This window comes from Thamnophis sirtalis, unplaced genomic scaffold, assembly GCF_051295495.1.
Source record: "Thamnophis sirtalis isolate CommonGarterSnake01/CBP01778 unplaced genomic scaffold, rThaSir2_p1.2 scaffold_6, whole genome shotgun sequence".
Taxonomy (NCBI): Eukaryota; Metazoa; Chordata; class Lepidosauria; order Squamata; family Natricidae; genus Thamnophis; species Thamnophis sirtalis.
In genome coordinates, this window is record NW_028261386.1 from 129,331,228 (window position 1) to 129,353,589 (window position 22,362).

General features: G+C 39.5%; 1 protein-coding gene across 3 annotated transcripts in view; it reads right to left on the reverse strand.

The window, feature by feature from the left end:
• ZNF451 (zinc finger protein 451) overlaps window positions 1-15,902 on the reverse strand; it is a 40,605-nt gene extending 24,703 nt beyond the window's left edge. For 2 of the 3 annotated variants that reach the window (XM_087718935.1, XM_087718937.1), the window contains exons 1-5: window positions 15,884-15,902; window positions 6,576-6,665; window positions 4,415-4,486; window positions 2,042-2,167; window positions 377-488 (exon numbers count right to left, since the gene is read on the reverse strand). In XM_087718935.1, the coding sequence (XP_087575061.1) occupies window positions 377-488; window positions 2,042-2,167; window positions 4,415-4,486; window positions 6,576-6,665; window positions 15,884-15,895 (412 nt within the window). In that variant the 5' untranslated portion in view covers window positions 15,896-15,902. Of the gene's footprint in view, window positions 1-376; window positions 489-2,041; window positions 2,168-4,414; window positions 4,487-6,575; window positions 6,666-15,883 lie in introns of those variants that run through there. The other variant, XM_087718938.1, reaches the window with a different exon arrangement.
• Between the last annotated feature and the right edge of the window lie 6,460 nt (window positions 15,903-22,362).

The following is a 22,362-nucleotide window of genomic DNA, read 5'->3' on the forward strand; positions in this document are numbered from 1 at the left end:
AGGGTAACGTGACTTCATAAAAAAAGTAAAAGGCAATTTTTATATTGCTAAATGGTTTGTTATAATATTTGCTAGCTATGATGGTTTACGAAACCACAATAGATTTTGAGTACAGCTCTTGAGTGCATGAAATATTTTTAGCATTTACCATATGCCACCAAAATACTATACATGCAAATAATTCACACCATTTAACTCTGGCATTTTCTTGAAGCAAATGAGGTTGGAACACTTGTGTTTTCTAATAAAAACTATTTTTTTTTTTGTTCTGCTTCTTCCACTCCACACTCTTGAAAAGAATCTATGGTTAAAGAGAACTATTTCTTTGGCAGAAGAGGGATTCTGCCTTTCTCCAAGTGACACAGTAGTCCATTACCTGGCATTTTGAGCCATTGATTCACACACAATCTTGCTGCTTCTGTGTCACTATGTCCCCGGATAAATTCCAGTTCTTGCAGTCCATGAGCATGTTGTGAATCCATTTTTTCCTAAAATTCCCCATGGTTGGAAAAATAAATATGAAAACTGGGCAGTTAAATGAAAAGCAATTAAAGCAGTGTTTCTCAACCTTGGTCACTTGAAGATGTCTGGACTTCAACTCCCAGAATTCCCCAGCCAGCATTCGCTGGCTGGGGAATTCTGGGAATTGAAGTCCAGACATCTTCAAGTGGCCAAGGTTGAGAAACACTGAATTAAAGAAATACAAAACAATTATAAATCTATGCCAGAAAAATAAACTTAATATTCCTCAGGAAAATACTCAACATTGTGGTTAGTGATAGGTAGTGCCACCAGCAACTGTTCAGCTTAACTTCAAATTTCTAGTTAAGACCATTTCAAATGTACTATATTACACAGTCATTTTAATTTTGCTATGTTCTCTGTACTCAAAAGGGAAGGAGATATTAACATGGAATACTATTGTGTAAATGAATTAAAAGCAGTAACACGGAGACATAGCACATCACATTATTTTCATTACTTTACTTTACTTTAATAAAATTTGTATGCTGCCCACTCCCATTGGGACTCTGGGCGGCTCACAGGCAAGATAAGAGAAACAATTAAAAATTAAGATAAAAAATACACTTATTAAAATTCCACACCATCCATTCTGTCTAAGTGGGGCTGGATATTGATCAACAGCCCCAGGCCTGCCAGAACAGCCAGGTCTTGATGGCTTTATGGAAGGCCAGGAGAGTGGTAAGGGTCCGGACTCTACGGGTAGATCGTTCCATAGGGCCGGCGCAGCTACAGAGAAGGCCCTCCCCCGGGGGGGCCGCCAGCCGGCATTGTCCGGTCGACGGCACCCGGAGGAGGCCCAACCTGTACAATCTTGTTGGTCGTTGGGAGGTAAGTGGCAGGAGGCGGTCTCTCAGGTAGCCAGGTCCTAAACCATGTAGGGCTTTAAAAGTAACGACCCGCACCTTGAAGCGCGTCCGGAGACCAATGGGGAGCCAGTGCAGCTCGCGGAGGTGTAACATGGGTGTATCTAGGTACACCCAATATCGCTCGCACGGCTTCATTCTGCATTAGTGGTAGGTATAGGACTAACATATCCCACAAGCCTTTTCTAAAATAAATAAGTTAGAAGGCGGCAACTGGTAGACTAAAATTAGTGGAAAGCACAGAAACATACTAAAAAATTCCTGCTGATCAGGGAGATTTTGACTGAATACTTATAGCACATGAAATTGGGTTCAAGAATGATTTTTTGTTCTTTTAACGACCCTATAACCCCTTGCATCAGGGTAGAATGAATAGAGCTCGAGGGTTTACTGGACAGATGCCCTTCCTGACACCTACATGGAGCTCACAACACAGAATTATTCATTGCACCCAGAGAGAAAAATATCTGCTACTATCTAGGATCAAACTCCAGCCTCCTGATTGTGAGGCATGAACTCTACTTCTAGGCCACCATGCTGCTCAGATTCAAGAATGAATGAGGTAAAGAAATGTTTAAATTAAATTGTGCTGCCTTACACAAAAATCGCCTTCAAATATTTGTGCTGTAACTAATCCTGGCGAAGATCCATACCTTGAAAGATTTGTTTTTCTCTTCCTTCAGCTGTTTCTCTACTTCTACGTGGCGTGCCAAGCGATCTAGGGTTGAAGCCACTTTCGCTTTCTGATAATCGACAAGATCTTTATGTCTTACGTTTTTCTACAGGAGAAGAAACCTCTTTGAAATAGCTAGTACAGACGGCCAGAAAATCCAACTGCTATCTCAACATTCCAGGAAAATCCAACTGCTATCTCAACATTCCAGGAAAATCCAACTGCTATCTCAACATTCCAGGAAAATAAAAGCACAAAACGGAAGAGCCCCAAGTTTTTCATTCAATGAATCCACTTGAAATCTGACGTACGTAAGTAGTTCAAATTTAAATCAAGGATTAAGCATAAAAAAAAATCAGAAAATGTTTTTGGATAAATGTTTATCCATGTTCTCTACTTCTCTAAATTACGAAGAGGCGGAAGAAGAGGAGGAGATACTGCAGAATCAGATTTTTAAGATAATTACTATACCAATTTCAATAACAGTAGTTGTAGCCTTTGTGTGAAATTGATTTCATGATCTAGTTTAGCTAGTGGGGTTCTTTTTTTTTTTTTTTTTGAATTTTTTTTATTGTTTTAATTAAACAAAAACACACACAAAAAAAGGAATCATCTTTCGTTACATCTTGTAGAAAGTGTATCGATTGGTTACAAATACATTCCGTGCGTTTCTTCCACAATCCTTACATATACTTCATTCAAATCGAATTGTACATTTTAAATCAAAAAAGAAAATGTATGTATTTTACTATCCCTGTACCACAATTCTCATTTAATTACCATTATTTACACATGTTTTTATCTAGAATCATTTGTATTTAAAGACACAACCACCTACTGGCATTCATTTGCAATTTCAATAAACCTCCAATAACATTATACCTTTATGACATATTCTGAAGCAAATTCAGTTAAGTAAGATATCTAAGCATCCCCACCGTAACACACCTGTATGTATCATTAAATATTATCCATTAAAATTTCTTTGTTATTATTGTAGAGTAAAAATTATTTACTGTTTATCTCACCTCCACAGGCCCACTCAAGATTATACCTTTATAACTCTCTTTAAACAATGATTTGTTAATAAGATTTATAAGCCTTTTCCCTCAATCCCAAATTAGTTAATTACGTGTTAACAAAATAAACATTAAACATCTAAAACAATCTAAGAGATGTTAACATTTCTACTTAATAATTACCAAAAGTATACATTAGCATTTCCTTATTTATATCACATCTCCTCTCTTCTGACTCAAATTATTTGTATCTTCATAACAAGATCTAAACAGAAGTTTGTTAGATTTATATATTTTTTCACCAGATCCCAAATTACACTATATGGCCCGGTAATTTATCCTAATTGAGGTTATCATTTCACTATTGGTATCATAGTAAATTATATGTTAACGAATAAACATTCAATGATAATCTAGAACATCTCTACTTATTAATCAGCAGTAATTAACTAGTTCAGCTAGTGGGGTTCACAGGTCACATCCATAGCAGTAAATGACACAAGGTAAACCTGAAAGGATTACAATTCAATCCCACAAAACAGATACTAGAAGCTAAGGGTTCCACCACAAAACCGCGTTCGACTAAAGCGCGCTCGACGAAACCCCGTAGCTGACGTCATCACAGGGCGACAACAGCGCGGAGACAGAAGCACGCTGTAAACGCTAAACCTAAAATTAACCCCTAAATCTAAACCTAACCCCCCTAAACCTAATCCTAAACCTAACCCTTAACCTAACCCTAAACCTAACCCTAACCCTTAACCTAACCCTAATCCTAACCTTTAACCTAATCCTAACCCTTAACCTAACACTAAACCTTACCTTAACTTGAATCGGCTTGCTTTCAAAGAGCTATTTAAAGCGCCCTTCTTTCTCCGCGCTCGCTGTTGTCGCCCTATTGATGATGTCAGCGACGCGGCTTAATCGGGCGCGCTTTAGTCAAGCGCGGTTTTGTCGTGCCACGGAAGCTAAGCACAAGGGAGACCTGAGGCAGAGTGGGCTCATACACTATTACCTGGAAATACTACCACCAAAATAACCCATGGCTCCTTATGTGGGTTTACTTTTTAGTTTACCAAAATCTACAACGGCAATTTAAGTAAGTCAAAGATCCCACGCTAAATAGAAACAACATGCAATTTGCTTTTAAAATATCACACTGCGGGTACCTCTAAAAGTTCCTCCTTCAAAACATATTTAAACACGAATTACTGTGTGTATGTATCAGACATAGTCGCTCGTATTGTTAGACCTTTGCAGAAAAATACTGCAAAACATTTCCACAAAACTAAAAATTATAGCAAAACTGAAAATTACAATGAGGAAACACTCACTTCAAAAGATATATCAAGTTCCTCTTCATTACGAAGATCGATGCATTCTAGGACAGGTCTCGATACACCTTCCTAGGAAGACAAACATTTTTTAACAGTGTTATTTTTTCACTTATGAAAATATGAGAGGCAAAAGTACAACAAATTATTCAGGTTCATTGGAATAATTTTTATTGGGGTCCATTTTGTGTCACTCAGTATAAAGAACTGTGGAATGGCCTTTGTCAAATGCCTTTTAACGAAATGATCACAAGATTTCACAACCCAAGAAAGCTCTTCTTTTAACTGCAATCATTCCTACCCAATTATAATCATAAAGGCTCTTGGTATTGGACCTGGGTACTTGAGAGACCGCCTGCTGCCAATTACCTCCCAAAGACCCATTCGATCGCACAGGGTCGGCCTCCTCCGGGTTCCGTCTACCAGCCAATGCCATCTGGCTACGACCCGGGGGAGGGCCTTCTCTGTTGCAGCTCCGGCCCTTTGGAACGAACTCCCCGCCGAGATTCGGACCCTCACCTCTCTCCTGGCCTTCCGAAAAGCCGTTAAAACCTGGCTGTGTCGGCAGGCCTGGGGTTGATGAGTTCCCCTCCCCTCTCGACAGGTGTGGTTGTTGGTTATTTTAAATGCCTGTCTTGTATTTGTATGTTCCCTTTCCCGCTTGAGTTGTTCGCCGCCCTGAGTCCCTATAGGGAATAGGGCGGCATATAAATAAAATAAAACTTCAAACTTCTTTTGACATTAATCATACTAAGAAGGTATCAAATAAAATACTTATCACAGTCAAAGACCAGTATATACCAAGATGATATGCTTTCTTGAGCACAATGCTCCCCGCTCTTTTAACTCCTTGAAGACTTTCCCAACCTAGTGTCCCTTTCAGTTCTGCCTGTAGGGAATTCTAATTATGTTCCAACATATTTGAACAGCACCAGCTCCCAATAATTTAAGAATGGCTTCTACATAGCAATAAAATCTTCAGACAAACTTTAAACTTACCTGTTCCCTGAAAAACACAAGCAGCAATGAATTTATAAATGTCCTTTCTAAATAGCAGGGCTGCCATGATTTTGCCACAAATGCCACCTAGAAATATGAATGAGCCCTGAAACTTTGGTATCATTTTAATGATACCAAATTTAATGATACCAATTAAACTGAATAGCACCACTAAAATAAGATTTCTTCAAAGGGGGTGGATAGGATATAAAATTGCAAAGAGTGTTCAATTTAAGCAAAGGATATCGAAACGATACCAAAAAAGGGATTAAAAACAAAACAAAACCAAAGTTCACATCTGAACTGCCGAACACTTTCCAAGAAAGGAAGGATAATTAATTAAAATGCCTCTCCAGTACGCAAAGTGAATTTCTTACTAGGAAAAAAAAAACTCTCTTCACTAAAATGCCTTTTTGTATTCATTTAGCAAACCACATTAGGAAAATTGTGCACCGTTCTTATCACCGCATTACAAGCTGATACTCTAGTACAGAGCTGGAACAGAGGAAAGATAAAGAATTAGGAGAGTAGAATTGGCTCATTCAAAACTTTGAAACTTTTTAGCTTTGAAAGACAGGGTACCACAAAAGTGTACCACAATCATGTATGCCATTAAAAATATAGAGGCAGTTAATTCTTTTCTTCCTCTTTCACAGTATTAATAGTGTTCAGGATCCTTGACTAAAACTAAAGGAGATTTAGATTCAATAAAATACTTTTATATTAAGAATTTGCCGCCATATGTAGTAGTGATGGCTATCAAGATAGGTGGTTCAAGGGGACAAGAGGAATGGGCTATTCGTGGCAGCTGATTTTGATGGCTACATATAAAATCCAGAAACAAATTCCGTACGTCCTAGATTGCAACTATTAAAGGGCACTGATGGTAGAAGACTGCTTGAATTCTAGGATAGATTTGGATTGACTCTACGCCAGTGTTTCTCAACCTTGGCAACTTGAAGATGTCCGGACTTCAACTCCCAGAATTCCCCAGCCAGCGAATGCTGGCTGGGGAATTCTGGGAGTTGAAGTCCGGACATCTTCAAGTTGCCAAGGTTGAGAAACACTGCTCTATGCAATAATACAAAATGTTACATCATATTGATGTCTATCTAGTTGGTCCTCCAGTACTCTTATGTTTACATGCAAATTGTCTACGTACACTAACAAATTCAATATCATCTTCACTTTCTTCCCGTTGAGAGGAATTGTGAGTCTTCTTAGAAGGCATAAGATACTCCATTACTGTTATCTGAAACAAAGAAACAAAAATCACTGAAGGTAATAATGCACAAATAAATCCATGGTTTTTTTTTCTCTTACTGCAATTAACATCAATCAATTACAAAGAATACATCGTACAAGACCTGGGGTATCTACAGAATTGGAGAGCCTGCTAAAAGACCCTTTTTGCTTTACTTACTGATAATAACAGCATAACTGGTTTGTATCATTTCAGAATTCATCCTTTTAACCAGATCAAGGGATTTATTGGAAAAGTTCTTTTCTTTTAGTTTTTTTGTTTAACCAAAAGTTTTTTTTTAATTAGATAAACATTAAAAGCATTGGACATAGTGCGACATTTCTGGCATAAGCGTTTCCACAGTGATTAGATCTTACAACAATTATATTTTATATCCATTAAATAGGGGTGTGTAGTCAGTCAGATTACCTGTCCGTTGATCCTTTCTTTTATATAATTACTGTGTGTGGAGGAGAGGTAGGGGAAGAAGAAAGAGGTAAGGAGAGGTGGGTGGAAGGGAGAGAAAGAGAAGGAGAGGAGGGAGGAAGAGAGAGAAAGAGAAGGAGAGAAAGTAGGAGAGGAAGAAGCGTGGAGGAGAGGTAAGGGAAGAAGAAAGAGGTAAGGGAAGGTGGGTAGAAGGGAGAGTAAAAGAAGAAGAGGAGGGAGGAAGAGAAAGAGAAGGAGAGAGGGCAGGAAGGAGAAGAAAAAGGGTAGGAGTAAGGGAGAGGTAAGGGAAGCAAGAAGGGGATGGAGAGGAGGAAGGAAGGAAGTAGAAAAGGAAGGGAGGGAGAAAAGAAAAGAAAGAGAAAATAAGGTGGTGTCATAGCGGGTGCGAAGGATGGTAAACAAAGCATTCCAAACTATACCTTATAACCTTTTAAATGGAATAATAATAATATTAGAATGGCAAAGAAAAATAACAACTATGTGAATGTATACCTATAACTGTATGTAAGAGAATAAATGACAGTAAAAATATAAAGCACGATATAGGCAAATAATATTTGGTCATAAGTAGCTAAGTATAAATAAATAATTGTACATAAAAATGGATAACAAATAAGGAGATTATGAACGCAAGATGGAAATGTATAGAAGGGAAAACACTAATTGCAAAGAAACCGATTCGGAACTGCGGAATGATATACGATGGAACTTATTGTTCCTATGTTGTTTTTAAGTCATGTGTTTGTTTCTGTTGATGTGCTTATGTGTTTAAAATAAAAATTTATAAATATATATATATATATATATATATATATATATATATAGGGGTTTGTAGTCAAGTCAGATTACCCGTCCGTTGATCCTTTCTTTTATACAATTACTAATCATACAAATACATATCCAATTCCTGCCTATCACACACAATCTTAATACCCTATTTTCCAAAGTTCTATAAACCCGCAACTGGGAAGCTTTCCCACTAGCTGACCTGATCCATAAGTGATAAAAAGTATAAAATGTTTCTTTTTAAGCAGGGGGGGGGGGGGTGTCAAAAAATAACCAGAAGAGCAAAACGAAATCAGGAAATAAGTGTGCTTAAAGCAGGGGGTCTCCAACCTTGTCAACTTTTAAGCCTGGCGGACTTCTAACTCCCAGACTTCCCCAGCCAGCAGACCCCCTGTGCCAAAGAAAAGTGTGCAAAGAAGCGTGTAAAAGGGAAGAAGCCGTTTCTGCACCATCTCCTTACCTATAAAGCAGTGTTTCCCAACCTTGGCCACTTGAAGATGTCCCGGACTTCAACTCCCAGAATTCCCCAGCCAGCATTCGCTGGCTGGGGAATTCTGGGAGTTGAAGTCCGGGACATCTTCAAGTGGCCAAGGTTGAGAAACACTGGTATAAAGGACGCACCTTTAAGGTTAATGGGGGGGGGGGGGAAGTAAAATTCCGACTTATGATGCAAGGCCTCCATTCATTTCGCCGAATAGAACCTGCCAGGGGATAAAAGTTAAAAAAAATAAAAATAGAGCGATAGAGAGAAGAGAAAAAGGGGGGTCTGAATAACGACGCGGACGGACGAGGACGACTGAGATAACGGCGGCGGCGCCGCCCGCAACGCTCACAATCAACCCACGTGAAGACCGACGGTGCGATGCTGGAGATATCCCCGCTCGCCTCCTTATCGCTGTGGCCCCCCAAACCCCTTCGGCAACTCGGCGGCGGCGGGGGGAAAAAAGAGGGAGATCAACCGCCAGCCCGACGGAACCGTCGTTAATCCCCGCTGGCTTCTTCCTCGCCCTTAACGAACATCGATTGGCGACGCAACGGGCGCGTCACCGCTCTCCGTTCTCCTCGCGCGCGCGCGCGCTCCTTTCCGTTTCTTCCGCTTCAAACTTCCAGCGGGACGCTTTTTTTTTTTTTCCGGCGACTCGGCCTGCTGGGAAATGTAGTTCTCCTTGACCGCCGGAGGACGCTCCCCGTCGGCCTAAATAAAGGAATTATTGTCATGCAAGACTGTAATAATGTAGTGGGGGGCCTTGCATGATAAAGTCAGCCAAAAAGCAATTAAAGCAGTGCAATACGTTAAGTAGGTAGGGTAGGGTAGGGTAGGGTAGGGTAGGGTAGGGTAGGGTAGGGTAGGGTAGGGTAAGGAAGGAAGGAAGGAAGGAAGGAAGGAAGGAAGATAGATAGATAGATATAGATAGATGATAGACAGACAGACAGACAGATATAGATAGATGATAGATAGATACATAGATACTAGATAGATAGATAGATAGATAGATAGATAGATAGATGATAGATTGATAGATAGATAGATAGATGATAGATAGATAGATAGATAGATGATAGATAGATAGATGATAGATAGATAGATAGATAGATAGATAGATGATAGATAGATAGATAGATAGATAGATGATAGATAGATAGATAGATAGATGATAGATAGATAGATGATAGATAGATAGATAGATAGATAGATAGATAGATAGATATAGATGATAGACAGACAGACAGACAGACAGATATAGATAGATGATAGATAGATAGATAGATACTAGATAGATAGATAGATAGATAGATAGATAGATAGATAGATGATAGATAGATAGATAGATGATAGATAGATAGATAGATAGATAGATGATAGATAGATGATAGATAGATAGATAGATAGATAGATAGATATAGATGATAGACAGACAGACAGACAGATATAGATAGATGATAGATAGATAGATAGATACTAGATAGATAGATAGATAGATAGATAGATAGATAGATAGATGATAGATAGATAGATAGATAGATGATAGCTAGATAGATGATAGATAGATAGATGATAGATAGATAGATGATAGATAGATGATAGATAGATGATAGATAGATAGATGATAGACAGACAGACAGACACACAGATAGAGATAGATAATAGATAGATAGATAGATGATAGATAGATAGATGATAGATAGATGATAGATAGATAGATAGATGATAGACAGATGATAGATAGATGATAGATAGATAGATAGATAGATAGATAGATAGATAGATAGATAGATGATAGATAGATGATAGATAGATAGATGATAGATAGATAGATGATAGACAGACAGACAGACACACAGATAGAGATAGATAATAGATAGATAGATAGATGATAGATAGATAGATGATAGATAGATGATAGATAGATAGATAGATGATAGACAGATGATAGATAGATGATAGATAGATAGATAGATAGATAGATAGATAGATAGATAGATAGATAGATGATAGACAGACAGACACAGACAGACAGATAGCGATAGATGATAGATGATAGATGATAGATGATAGATGATAGATAGATAGATAGATCTTTATTACGGTCAAAAACCAGCAATACACATTAGGTTTTACACTACATTAAAAAATACTAACATTAAGATAAAATTAAAAAGTATTGACCTTAAAAGTGGATAATAACATAATGGTCCAGAGATTGTTAGAGGTATGTCCAGATAATTGGTACAAGATGGTACTATACTTCTGTAGCCAGTTTTTTTTTCCTTATGGACATTGCAGCCGCACAGAACTTTGCCAGTGCATACGTGGTAACTGGGTTAGTGTCCTGGAGGAGGAAGCCTAGGTAAAAATGGTCTGCCTTCCCTGGCAACCTCTCTAATAAGGAGAGAATATGTGCAGACCTACAAGCTCTGTATAGCTCACAGTGTAATGGAACATGTGAATTATCTTCCACTTCTCCTTTACCACATATACACACCCGTTCTGCTATAGGTGTTCTCTTATACCTGCCCTGGAGGAGTGCTGAAGGAAGAATGTTAAATCTGGCTCTGAATGCAAAATTATAGCAGTCTAAGGTTTTGTTCAATATTTCTTACCAGAGGTGCAGTTACAGCATTTTAAAGATTTTCCATTTGAACACCTCTGATATGCTGAAAAGCTAAAAGTATTTATCCCAAGAATAGAAAAGAACAAACAGCTCTCCAAAACCTTTTCTTCTTGCAGAAAATAAAGGTAGTTACCATGTGTTTAAAATAACCCTCCACCAACCTGTTGTACTTACAATACTGTGTATTGTATATATTTTTTCAGCTCTGAGACTAATAGGGTAGCAGCCCTGATCCATATGTGAGTGGATCTACTGTCTGTCTATTGCAACTGTCTTATTTTCAGATAAAAAATTTACTCACAGTCCAACATAATAGTTAACCTCGGTTGTTGCTACATCCTTTACAAATAACTGCATGGGCCTTACTCTTACTTGTCACATGCAGTGGTGTAGGTGGTAGGTAGAAAAAGTGAATCCTCTATTCTTTTTCATCGCCACAATTACACCCATATGGAATGTGATCACGAAGCAGATATGAAATATTTACTTGTAAATTTGTTGTTTTTTTTGTGCAGTTTTCTGAAGCTGCAGAAGCTATGGAGAAGCATTTTATGAAGGGACGTCAAGAAACAAGGCTTCACAGGGGCTTGCCAGCTGAGAGAGGACACTGCCTGATGTAAGCAGTATGCAGCAGATCCTGGAGATAACACACGATTGGCCTTGTGCCTTGCGCACAATGTCCATGGGCTTTTGAGTTGCAATTGCCTGAGTTAGATGAAAAAAAAAAGGTACAAATGACTTGAGAGGATTTTGCTTTAATTTACATGTGCAGGGCAAAAGTTCAAAAAAAGGATTGTCTGGAATATAGTACTGTACTTATTTTACTGGCAGGATACAAAAGAGCTTAAAAAACCCTTCATCAAAAAAAGGGGTCATACTGCTTAACCTTGGAAAGACATGGCTCTAAAATTAGTAAGATTATGTTTCTCTTTTCCCTTTTCTTATAACCTACTTGTCTTTTTCAAATTAATTTCCTTTCTCCTCTGATTTGGTTTCTCTACAGTTTTTAGAAGCTCATGGTACAATTATTAGTTACAATTATGGGATGGGGTAGGCAGGGATAAAGATAAAATATTAGAAATTTGCACCAACTTTATGTTGGCATCGTGCTGTGGGATTCCAACTCTGGAAGTTACATCAGAATCCCACCCAGTTAAAAGTTCATGATCTTGCCCCCACACCCACAGTCCATCACATGGTCCAATCTTCTTCTTCCATGCTGGCGTCTCCACCCAGCTGCTTCCGATCAGGTGTACTGGTGCGGAGACAAAGGATGAGCTTGCTTCTAGTAAAGAATGAAAAACAATACATTCCATAATCCTACTCCTTCTATTCTCTCCTCCCATTGACTATACTTAAATGTTCTGAACCCCCTCCTTCGTTCGTTCAAAGACGACAGGCAGACAGACTTAAAAGGAAATAACTTTATCAGTCCTCGGCTCAGACTGGCTGCGAGCCCAAAATGAACATAAATAAAGTCTCTGGCAAGAAGATAACAGAATGCAAAACAAATATCTCTTACGGCAAAACCAGGTGTACAAAAAGAAAGCAAAGCACTTCTCCAAGGGTCTCTTTGAATCAGGGTTACAGAAAGCAAATCACTTCTCCAAGTGTCTCTCACAAACAAACCACGACCGATGAACCATGAACGAACCACGAACATTGACTTCTGCAACCAGGGCGTGGCACCATCCCTCCTTTTATCTCCAGAAGACCACACTAACGAGCCCCAGCTGCATTGTTCATCTTGCATCCCGATTCAACTCACAGCAAACTTCTGCTGAGTCACAACACTTAAAGAAACAGCATAACGAAATAAGAGAAAGTGTGGCAAGCCAAAATTCCAAAAGGAATATAAATGCAGGCCTGACAACAGGTATCTCTCCACTGCTTTTTTTGCAGGGACTGTACAGGGCTGGCTTTGTGTCAGCAACATTTCCAAATGTTTTGGCTAGTTATTTATTGCCAAGTCAAGGACCTAGAACCGTGATGGCGGACCTATGGCGCCATAGGTGACACGGAGAGCCCTCTCTGCGGACACGCAAGCCATCTCCCCAGCTCAGCTCCACCACGCGCACACAAGCTCCTCCTGCCAGCCAGGTGATTTTCAGGTCTCTGCTGCACATGCGCGGGGGAAGGATGTGGGAGATACACGTTCATGCGTGGAGAAGGGGGTCATGTGTGCATGCGCGGGGTTGGGGGGAGCACCGGTGAGCCTCCCCCCAGCCAATTTTTGCTCCCAGGAGGCTGCAGGGAGGCCTGCTAGTCCCAAAAGGGGGCACGTGGAGGTCACACACACATATATTCACGGGCAAGGGGAGCACAGGGGGATCATGTGCGCATGCGCAGGGAGGCAGGGCCCGGGGGTGTCACGCACACATTGCATTATGATTGTGGGCCACGCAGGGACTTTCAGCAGGTGATGACAAAAAGATTAGCCATCACTGATATAGAATAAGAGAGATGCATGTATACATTTTTATTACCTCTGTGCTTTATGCATTTCCCATTATGACTCTCTTGAGTTCAGCTTTACCCTCATTTCTAATACATTATTTCCCATGATGTACTATGACAACATGCGCCCTTAGGATAATGTCTAGCTGTCTTTTGCTATTTTCTTCAATGAATAATGTAAAGAGATGAAAAATATAGTACAAAATGTCAAATCACATTTCCACAAACTAGGGTTTTTCACCTCTTCCACATATGCGGAAATGCTCAAATTAAGAATTTTAAAAAGATTTTTAACAACGTTACTTTTTTCTAAAATATTAGAAATTTTCTTATAGCATCATAGAAGATTTAAAAAAATACAATTATCCATATAACTTATTATTTGCCATCAAGTTGGTGACAACTCTTAATGACCACATAAATAGATTTTCTCCATCATATAAATATCAGTACCACAGTTACTATGTTTTACAAAGCTTGTACCATTTTATCTTTATAGGGAACTTACTGAAATACATTCATTTTGTAGACTGTAACTCACTTGCAGAAGTAAAATAAAAACAAAAGTACTGAAATACTTTTGCAAAAAGAATAATTCTTCAGCAGGATCTGCCCCTAATCTGTCCCTTTAAATCTTCCGACATCATGCACTCATTACTATTGTAACTGAGTCTATGCCAGTGGTGGGTTTCAAAAATTGTTCGAACCTACTCTGTGGGTGTGGCCTCCTTTGTGGGAGTGGCTTGCCGCCCATGTGACCGGATGGGAGTGGCTTGCTGCCCATGTGACCAGATGGGAGTGGCTTGCCGCCCATGTGACCGGATATGAAGATGCCGACAACACTTGTCAGAACCATCTTAAATTACCCCACACACAGCACTGACATGCATAAGAATATGATGTAAACTTGTTTTTTAAAAGGCATCTTTGGTTTGAGTTAAAACAACTTCAACACACGCAATGTTCTAATTGTACCACAAACGCAGTAGTCATCCTTACCTTTCACAGAGGCACTGAGTTTTATAAATAGGAGCCTGATAGTGTAGAATAATCATATCCAAGGACCAGTGGTGGGTTTCAAATTTTTTTGCAACCTCTTCTGTAGGTGTGGCCTGCTTTCCGGGTCCACTGGTGGAGCCTCTTCTAACCGGTTCGGTAGATTTGACGAACCGGTTCCACCGAATAGGTGCGAACTGGTAGGAACCCACCTCTGGTCTATGCACCTTGTGGTTGGTTGTCTTTTCCTTTCTTTCCTTTTACTGTTCCCAGGATGATGGACCTCTCCAGAAATTTAGGGCTTTGCATAATATATCCAGAATACGTACTTGAGCTTTCTGATTTGCATCTTGAGTGAGAATTCTAGATTGGTATGTCTTATGAACCATTTATTTGCCTTGTGTATCTGTTGTTCTTAGTAGTCTACTCCACTATCCGTGTTCATAACCATCAATGCTTTTTCTGTCCCGCTTCTTCAAAGTTAATTTTCACAGAGTTCACGGGAAAGGCATTGCCTGTTTGATTCTGACCTTGTCTACATATGTCAGAACATCTAAGCATCTAAAACCCAAGGACTAGTCTGTGCCATATTTCGGTTTGCTGGTTCCTTTACTGTTGTAAAGCGAAAGGTATCCTTCTTTCAGTCTTCATGGTCACTTCAAAGACTGCTCACTTTATGTGTTGTCATTAGCATGCTCTTTATAATTTTAGTTCCATTGTTCACTAGCTTCATGTCCTAACCATGACACAAACTGGCTCTTTATAGCTCTTCCTGGAGATCTATAACCAGGCATGAAATACTCTTACCTTTGCTACTAGTTCGGAACCGGGAGTGCGCATGCGCAGAGTGTCCGTGATGATGTCTGGGTGGGTGGGCGGAGACTCCTGCTGCTGGCGGTTTGCTTGAACTGGGGGGGAACCAGCAGAATACCACCTCTGGAATTAGCCATAGCAGCTGCTCAATATGCCAAATTGCAAGCAACTCATTTTTCTACCCCATGACAAAAGGAAGAGGTAATTAGTGCTCAATCAGGAGTGGCTTGTTTGAGACTGCTGTTCAGTTATTAGATTTACGTCCCATCGTTTTTGTACTGATGGCTGGTAGCTAGCCAGATAGCAAACTGGCTGTTTGCCACAGACCAATAACATGTAAGCTCAGGGAGAACTTTTAGAAGAGTCCTTTTCACCAATATCTTAAGATGGCAACTGTAAATGTAATCACGGGCTTGGCACAGGTTGAGACCAGAAATCCAATAAACAAGTGACAAAAGCAAGGAAACAGGTGAGAGACACAGCCATGTGGAATTCAGACCTCTGTCAGCTTCATTAAATAGATCTTACCAGGAAATCAACTCCATAAGGAAGCTAAAACTATTTTTTATGAAGAGTTGTTTTAATAACAATTGTGCAAATCGGAATGTCCAGTACCTTCTCCTTCATCTGATAGTCTAGTGAAGTTCTGGGAGCGTCTGATTTCCTTCTGAATGTTGTCTGATTCTGAAATTTAAAAAATAATGCTTCATGATTTTTGCCTAGGGAAGGGATCCTTGCCAAGGTCATCTTCCTAACTCTACACACGCAAGGTAGATTGTAGATTTGTAGATTGTAGATTTATTTATTTATAGGCCGCCCTTTTCCCTGAGGGGACTCAGGGCGGCTTACAATCAAAAAAGGAAGGGGAGTGTAGGACAATACCAAAAAGAAATGTGCACAAAGTAAATTAGACAATAAAACTCAACATTCACTCAGCATTCGGGAGGGGCGAAAAGGTACATATAACAGAGCCGAGGCTTGAAAAGATGTCAGCATTTTCTGTCAGGGAGGGAGGCCAACAAATAAGATGAGCCGACCAACCTTCCACGCAAATGCGCAGCTGAAACATTTGGTCAGAATTTCCTCTTCTGCTGTTGTATCTCAAAGCATGCTCTGCTTGGGGCTCAGTGGGATGAACTCTCCCAGTCACAGTAGCTAATGGGGCAGAGATACTTCACGGAGACATTAGATTTGGGTATTATATTTTTGCTTCATTAGTATTCTACCAGAATTGCAGGCAAGGTTATTTTAATTAATTAATTAATTAATTCATTTCAACAAAATAATACGGACATCCATTTACTACAAGGAACTATAAGGCTGATGAACATTTTTTTTTTAAAAAAAAATTGAAAGTAAACTCCAGAAGTAACTGAGTGATTGAGGGTGTGATGTGGAAACAAGCATTGTAACACTAACATGTTAACTATTCTTTTCTTATCTGAAAGTGGGAGATTTCTCGCTCCTCTTCAGCATACTTCATTGGTTGTTCACACAATGCATTAAGCTATGGCAGTGTTTTTCAACCTTTTTTGTGCAAAGGCACACTTTTTTCATGAAAAAAAATCACGAGGCACACCACCATTGACAGCGCACGTTCTCCTCGCTGCTCCGGTCCTCCGCGATTGTTGCTATGGGCGCACGCATGGGACATCAGTGACGTCCCTGCGTGCGCTACCTCCCGGCGGTCCCCGCATTTTTAAAGTAAACGCGGGGCCACAGGGACTTAATAGAGGCATCCCTTTGTCCCAAAAGCAACTTTTGGGACACAGAGATGTCCCGAGGCAAAAACACCCGGTGGGTGTTTTTCCCACGGCACACCTTACACTATGTCATGGCACACTAGTGTGCCGCGGCACAGTGGTTGAAAAACACTGAGCTATGGTTTAAAGGATATAATCCACAATTGACTGATTCACACAATACTTTGAATTAGCTTACAAAGCAGAACAGATGCGTTCAAGCATTTAAACTACAAGCATTCATTCAACCAATTCTGGCTTAACGCAATAAGTGGATCTCTAGTTATAAAATATTTGGAGGATAAGCTAAGCCATTCTAATTGCTCGAGATTTCTTTAACCACAGGCCATGGTTTGCTTAAATGTCATCTGAATAAGCATGGTTTCTATTTCCAGTTACGTTTCACTGTCAAAGAGATTTAAATGGTTTTGCAATAAAAATGCATACTATACTGTTGTGGCCCAGCAGGAGCCGTTGGAGCTGCCACCAGACTCCGACAGCGAGGGGCCCTATGAGTCAGCTCTGGAGGATCCTGGACAGCGTTCCGACTCCGAGCAGGGCGCAGAGAGGCTAGTTGGCCACTAGGAGGCATCTGAGCCTTGGACCAGTGGGGAGGAGACAAGGCAGAGTGAGCCAGATGCCAGCAGTGAGTTGTTCCTGGATACCCGGCATCAAAGAGCTAATAGGCGTCAGGAACAGTTGTCCAGTTACAGGAGGTAATTGCACTCAGCTGGTGGTCATTAGGCTCCTCTCCAGACTATTAAAAAGACTGCTTGTGCACACGCCCCTCTTGCAGAAGTCAACACAGGAATCAATGTTGGAGAACATTATGGTGAGTTGGCAGGCTGGATTGCTGCCAAGCCTTATCTGTGCTGGATTGCTGCCCAAGCTTGTCTGTGCCGGTTTGCTGCCAAGGACCTATGTGTTAATTAAATGCCGGAGTGTGTTGGTGTGGGACGAGGGGGGTCAGAACACTAGGCACACTGTGGAGATATTGAGGATTTGGTTCCAGACCATTGCAATAAAGCAAATCATGCAATAAAGGGAATCATACATTTTTTTGTATTTCCAGTGCATATAAAAGACATATTTACACCATAGTTAGTCAACTATAATGGATATTGCCCATTATTATAATGGCAAGTCATAATGGTCGTAAAACGATCACATGACCAACCCAGTTTTATGACTTTTTGTGGCAATTAAAAAAAACAGCAGTTTTTAAATGAATGTTGTGGTTGTTAAGCAAATCCATTGTTTGCCATGGCACATTTTTGCCAATAAACTGCCAGTTTTCAGTAAAACCATTGTACAATATGGTCACATGACCACAGGATGCTGCAATCACCCATAAATGTAGTCCAGCAGCTGAGCACCCAAATGTGGTTGTGTGACCACAGGGGAAGGGGGAACCTTTAGAACTTTACATCCAGGTTGTAACTCTTTTTGGAGATCATTTGTAACTTTGAACTGTGATTACTTATAAGGTGTTCTATTATGCATGAAATAGTATTTTGTCTAAAAAAAACCAACCCAATGTGCCTTAATTAAAAATACTTTCTTGTTAAAATGCTAAGTATCATCTGAGCTTTCAGTGAGTCCCAATCTTTTTGCAAAACATATTCCTGCTTATATTGATTTCTTTCTACTGTATTGCCATCCACTTATTGTTTATTAGTTGATCTAGATAGTTCCGTCAAGTAGAACATGATAGAAGAGGTGTGATGAACAGTTAAGTACAATATTTTAGTGCAAAACACTTTTTAAAAATTGGCCTGGGAGTCCCAACTGGAGAGGAGACAAAAGTTCTGTCATTTTGGTTCTTTCTGAAAGAATTGTAGATAGATGTTCAAATGTTGCAGTTTCTGCTTGTTGGGTTTATGTTGCTAATTGCAAGACACTTTTTGTCAAATGTACTTGTTGGTTTGGATCTCAAAATATCTCTTAATATGGGGATTATTAGTGAGTTATAATGTATTTATCTATAAATTATTAAAATATGTGCAATTTAAAAAAAAAATTAACCTCACATATTTAGAAAAATCTGGGGCAGTTGAGCTAATTAATCTCATATAAACCACTATTAACATGTGTACTCAAATGTACTCAAAACCATACTTCCATGGTCCTGAACTGTTTTTTTATACCACTCGTTATCCACTCAAAATATTTTTTTACAAATATTACTGCATTGTAAAAAATTTCCCTATCATGTCAGTGCTATGTGCACGTTGTGTGACAGAAATGACACTGGCATTGCCACAAAGTACTGAATGAAGAGTATAGCCTCATCTTGAAGCTGTGGGAATCTTAGGAACAATCTCAGCATAACCTGAATGTTTTTACAGCGTCTGCAATATACTGCAGTGTTTAAAAAGACTGCATTTGTGACATCATGCAATACACTTTCAATGCATGTATACAAAACTACCCGTAAGCTATGAATCCTAATATAAATTATCCATGTAAGATTAGATTAAAAAAGATGAACTGTAGGGGGAAAAAACCCTTGCTAATTAGCCATTCAGTTCTATTCATATCTTTCCTGAAGATTCAACTGGAGTTGAAGTTTTGAATGGAGTTGTACAACATACTGAATGAAAACTAGACAATCAGACAATTAATGTAACCCATTGTGGAAATGCAACCTAATTTACAGGTTATCATACAGTATTGTCCAAAATAAAAATACCGGATAAATACCGGTAATTGAAATGGATACTGTATGTCATACTGACCATAGGGTTTATGTTTAAATAAGAAAAAGTCTTAAAGTTCGATTTTAAATATACTTGCAAGGAAGTGGGCCCCATTAAACACAGTACAGCAGTGCACAGTGCAACAGCACCTTTTAGATATATACAATACATGCAGAACTTCATTTCTACAATTATAGTACAATTATAAATCAAAGAAGTTCCACCACATAATATGCAACTAATGCCTGTTAACATCAAGGTGCAATATAGCATTAGACCACAAAATACTATTTTATTATGAGAGGTATTAAAAAATGCTGAGATTTATCTAGCATTTTAATCCACATCTATCTACACTATTAAGTTTCTTTATTAATTAATAATCCAATTGGCACATTTGCTTTGGCCCGATCTGATAAAAATAAATAAATTTAGGATTATATTTATTAAATATTATCCTCTTTATACATTTCTCTAGTCAGCGAAAACTATAATTTGCTTGCTCATGATTTACTATAAATGAAGCTGTAGTTTACTCAATAGAATACTGTTAAGCAAACAAGGCTTATTGAGTTGTGTGAATTATCAGTAAACTACAGTGAAATTTTTCATATTTTATTACAAGTGAACTATTCAATTTCCATACATCTGTTGTGACTGCCATTGAAAAAATGGAGCAAGTTCTTTTGAAAAAAATATTAGGAAATCTGAAAAGTTTAGTATTACGTGTTAACAAACAGGAAATTAGGTCTTTTCACTATTGCGAGCATGTATCTGCATAAATATCCAGAATATCAATTCTGCAATATTCTCTGTTCTGACCCCCTCCTCCGTCCAGTAACGAAAGCCGAGACAAGCTTAAATGGAATGTCCTTTAATAACAAGACCAGAATCTCGGTGGCTGAAAGCCAAACAAACAAACAAACAGATAAGGACCTTGGCAGCAAGTCTGACAAACCTTGGCAGCAACTCAGACAAACCTTGGCAGCAATCCAGCCTGCCAAGTTAGTTTCTCTTTAGTTTAAGCGCTGACTTTTGCAAGAAGGGCGTGGCACAAGCAGTCTTTTTTATAGTCTGGAGAGGAGCCTAATGACCATCAGCTGAGTGCAATTACCTCCTGTAGTTATGTAATTGTTCCTGACGCTGAGTAGCTCTTCGATGGCGTGCATCCAGAAACAACTCACTGCTGATTTCTGGATCACTCTCCCTTGTCTCCTCCCCACTGGTCCAAAGTTCAGGCACCACCTGGTGGCCAACCAGCCTCTCTGTGCCCTGCTCGGAGTCGGAACCCTGTCCAGGGTCCTCCACATCCTCCAGGGCCGACTCATAGGGCCCCTCACTGTCGGAGTCTGGTGGCAGCTCCAATGGCTCCTGCTGGACCACAACAATCCTCTATGTGTCCTTTTGGGTATCTCCAAAAGAGTTTCTTTTGGAACTAAAACTCATTTTGCAATTTCACAATGACGATTTAGTAATTGCAAAATTGAAGGCAAAAAAAATATATACAGATTTATTTTTTTAACTGAACATTTTATCCAATGTGAAGTACCTGTGATAACGACATATTTGGGTTTCAAATATAGATTAAAAAAATGAACTGTAGGGGGAAACAAACCCCTTGCATTTAATTAGCCATTCAGTTCTATTAATATCTTTCCTGCAGATTCAACTGGAGTTGGAGTTTTGAATGGAGTTGTACAACATACTGAATGGAAAACTAGGCAATCGGGTTTTAATGTAAGACATTGTGTAGACTGGGATTGACTATATTCAAAATAAATATGGGTCTAGGAAATTTCATATAGCTTATGATTAAGATCAGAAATGATACAAATTGTTTATAGTTAGCCTACCAAGGAGGAGCTAAGCTCAATTCAAAGACGTTATTAACTTTCTACTCTCTCTTTAAGTATATTTTAAACTGTTTTTCTTAAAGATTTATACCTTGTATTGGTTCTGGGAAGTCAGGGTGGGGGAAGGTTGGGGGGGAGTGGATTTTACTAAGTTGGAGGAGGGGTGTTGGATTTTAAAGTATTATGATTGTACATGTATACTGCTATTTTTTCTTTTTTATGTATACTGAAATGGAATTATAAATACCATCAACACAAAAGGGAGTTTGCTCAGAAGCTGAAATGCACCAAGTGAATTAGAGGAAGAGTGGGAAGCAGAGGAGAGAAAAAGATAGGAAGAGAGGGATAGGAGAGAGGGTGAAGGGGGAAGATGAGGTGTATAAGGAGGAGTGGTAAGGGGAGAGAGCAGAAGGAGAAAGGAAGGGGAAGTAGAGTAGAAAATGATGGAGGGAAGACAGGATGTAGAAGAGTGGGAAGCAGAGAAGAAAGATAGGAAGAGAGGGATAGCAGAGAGGGTGAAGGGGGAAGATGAGGTATATAAGGAGGAGTGGTAAGGGGAGAGAGGAGAAGGAGAAAGGAAGGGGAAGTAGAGTAGAAAATGATGGAGGGAAGACAGGATGTAGAAGAGTGGGAAGCAGAGGAGAGAAGACAGGAAGAGAGGGATAGCAGAGAGGGGGAAGGGGGAAGATGGGGTATATAAGGAGGAGTGGTAAGGGGAGAGAGCAGAAGGAGAAAGGAAGGGGAAGTAGAGTAGAAAATGATGGAGGGAAGACAGGATGTAGAAGAGTGGGAAGCAGAGA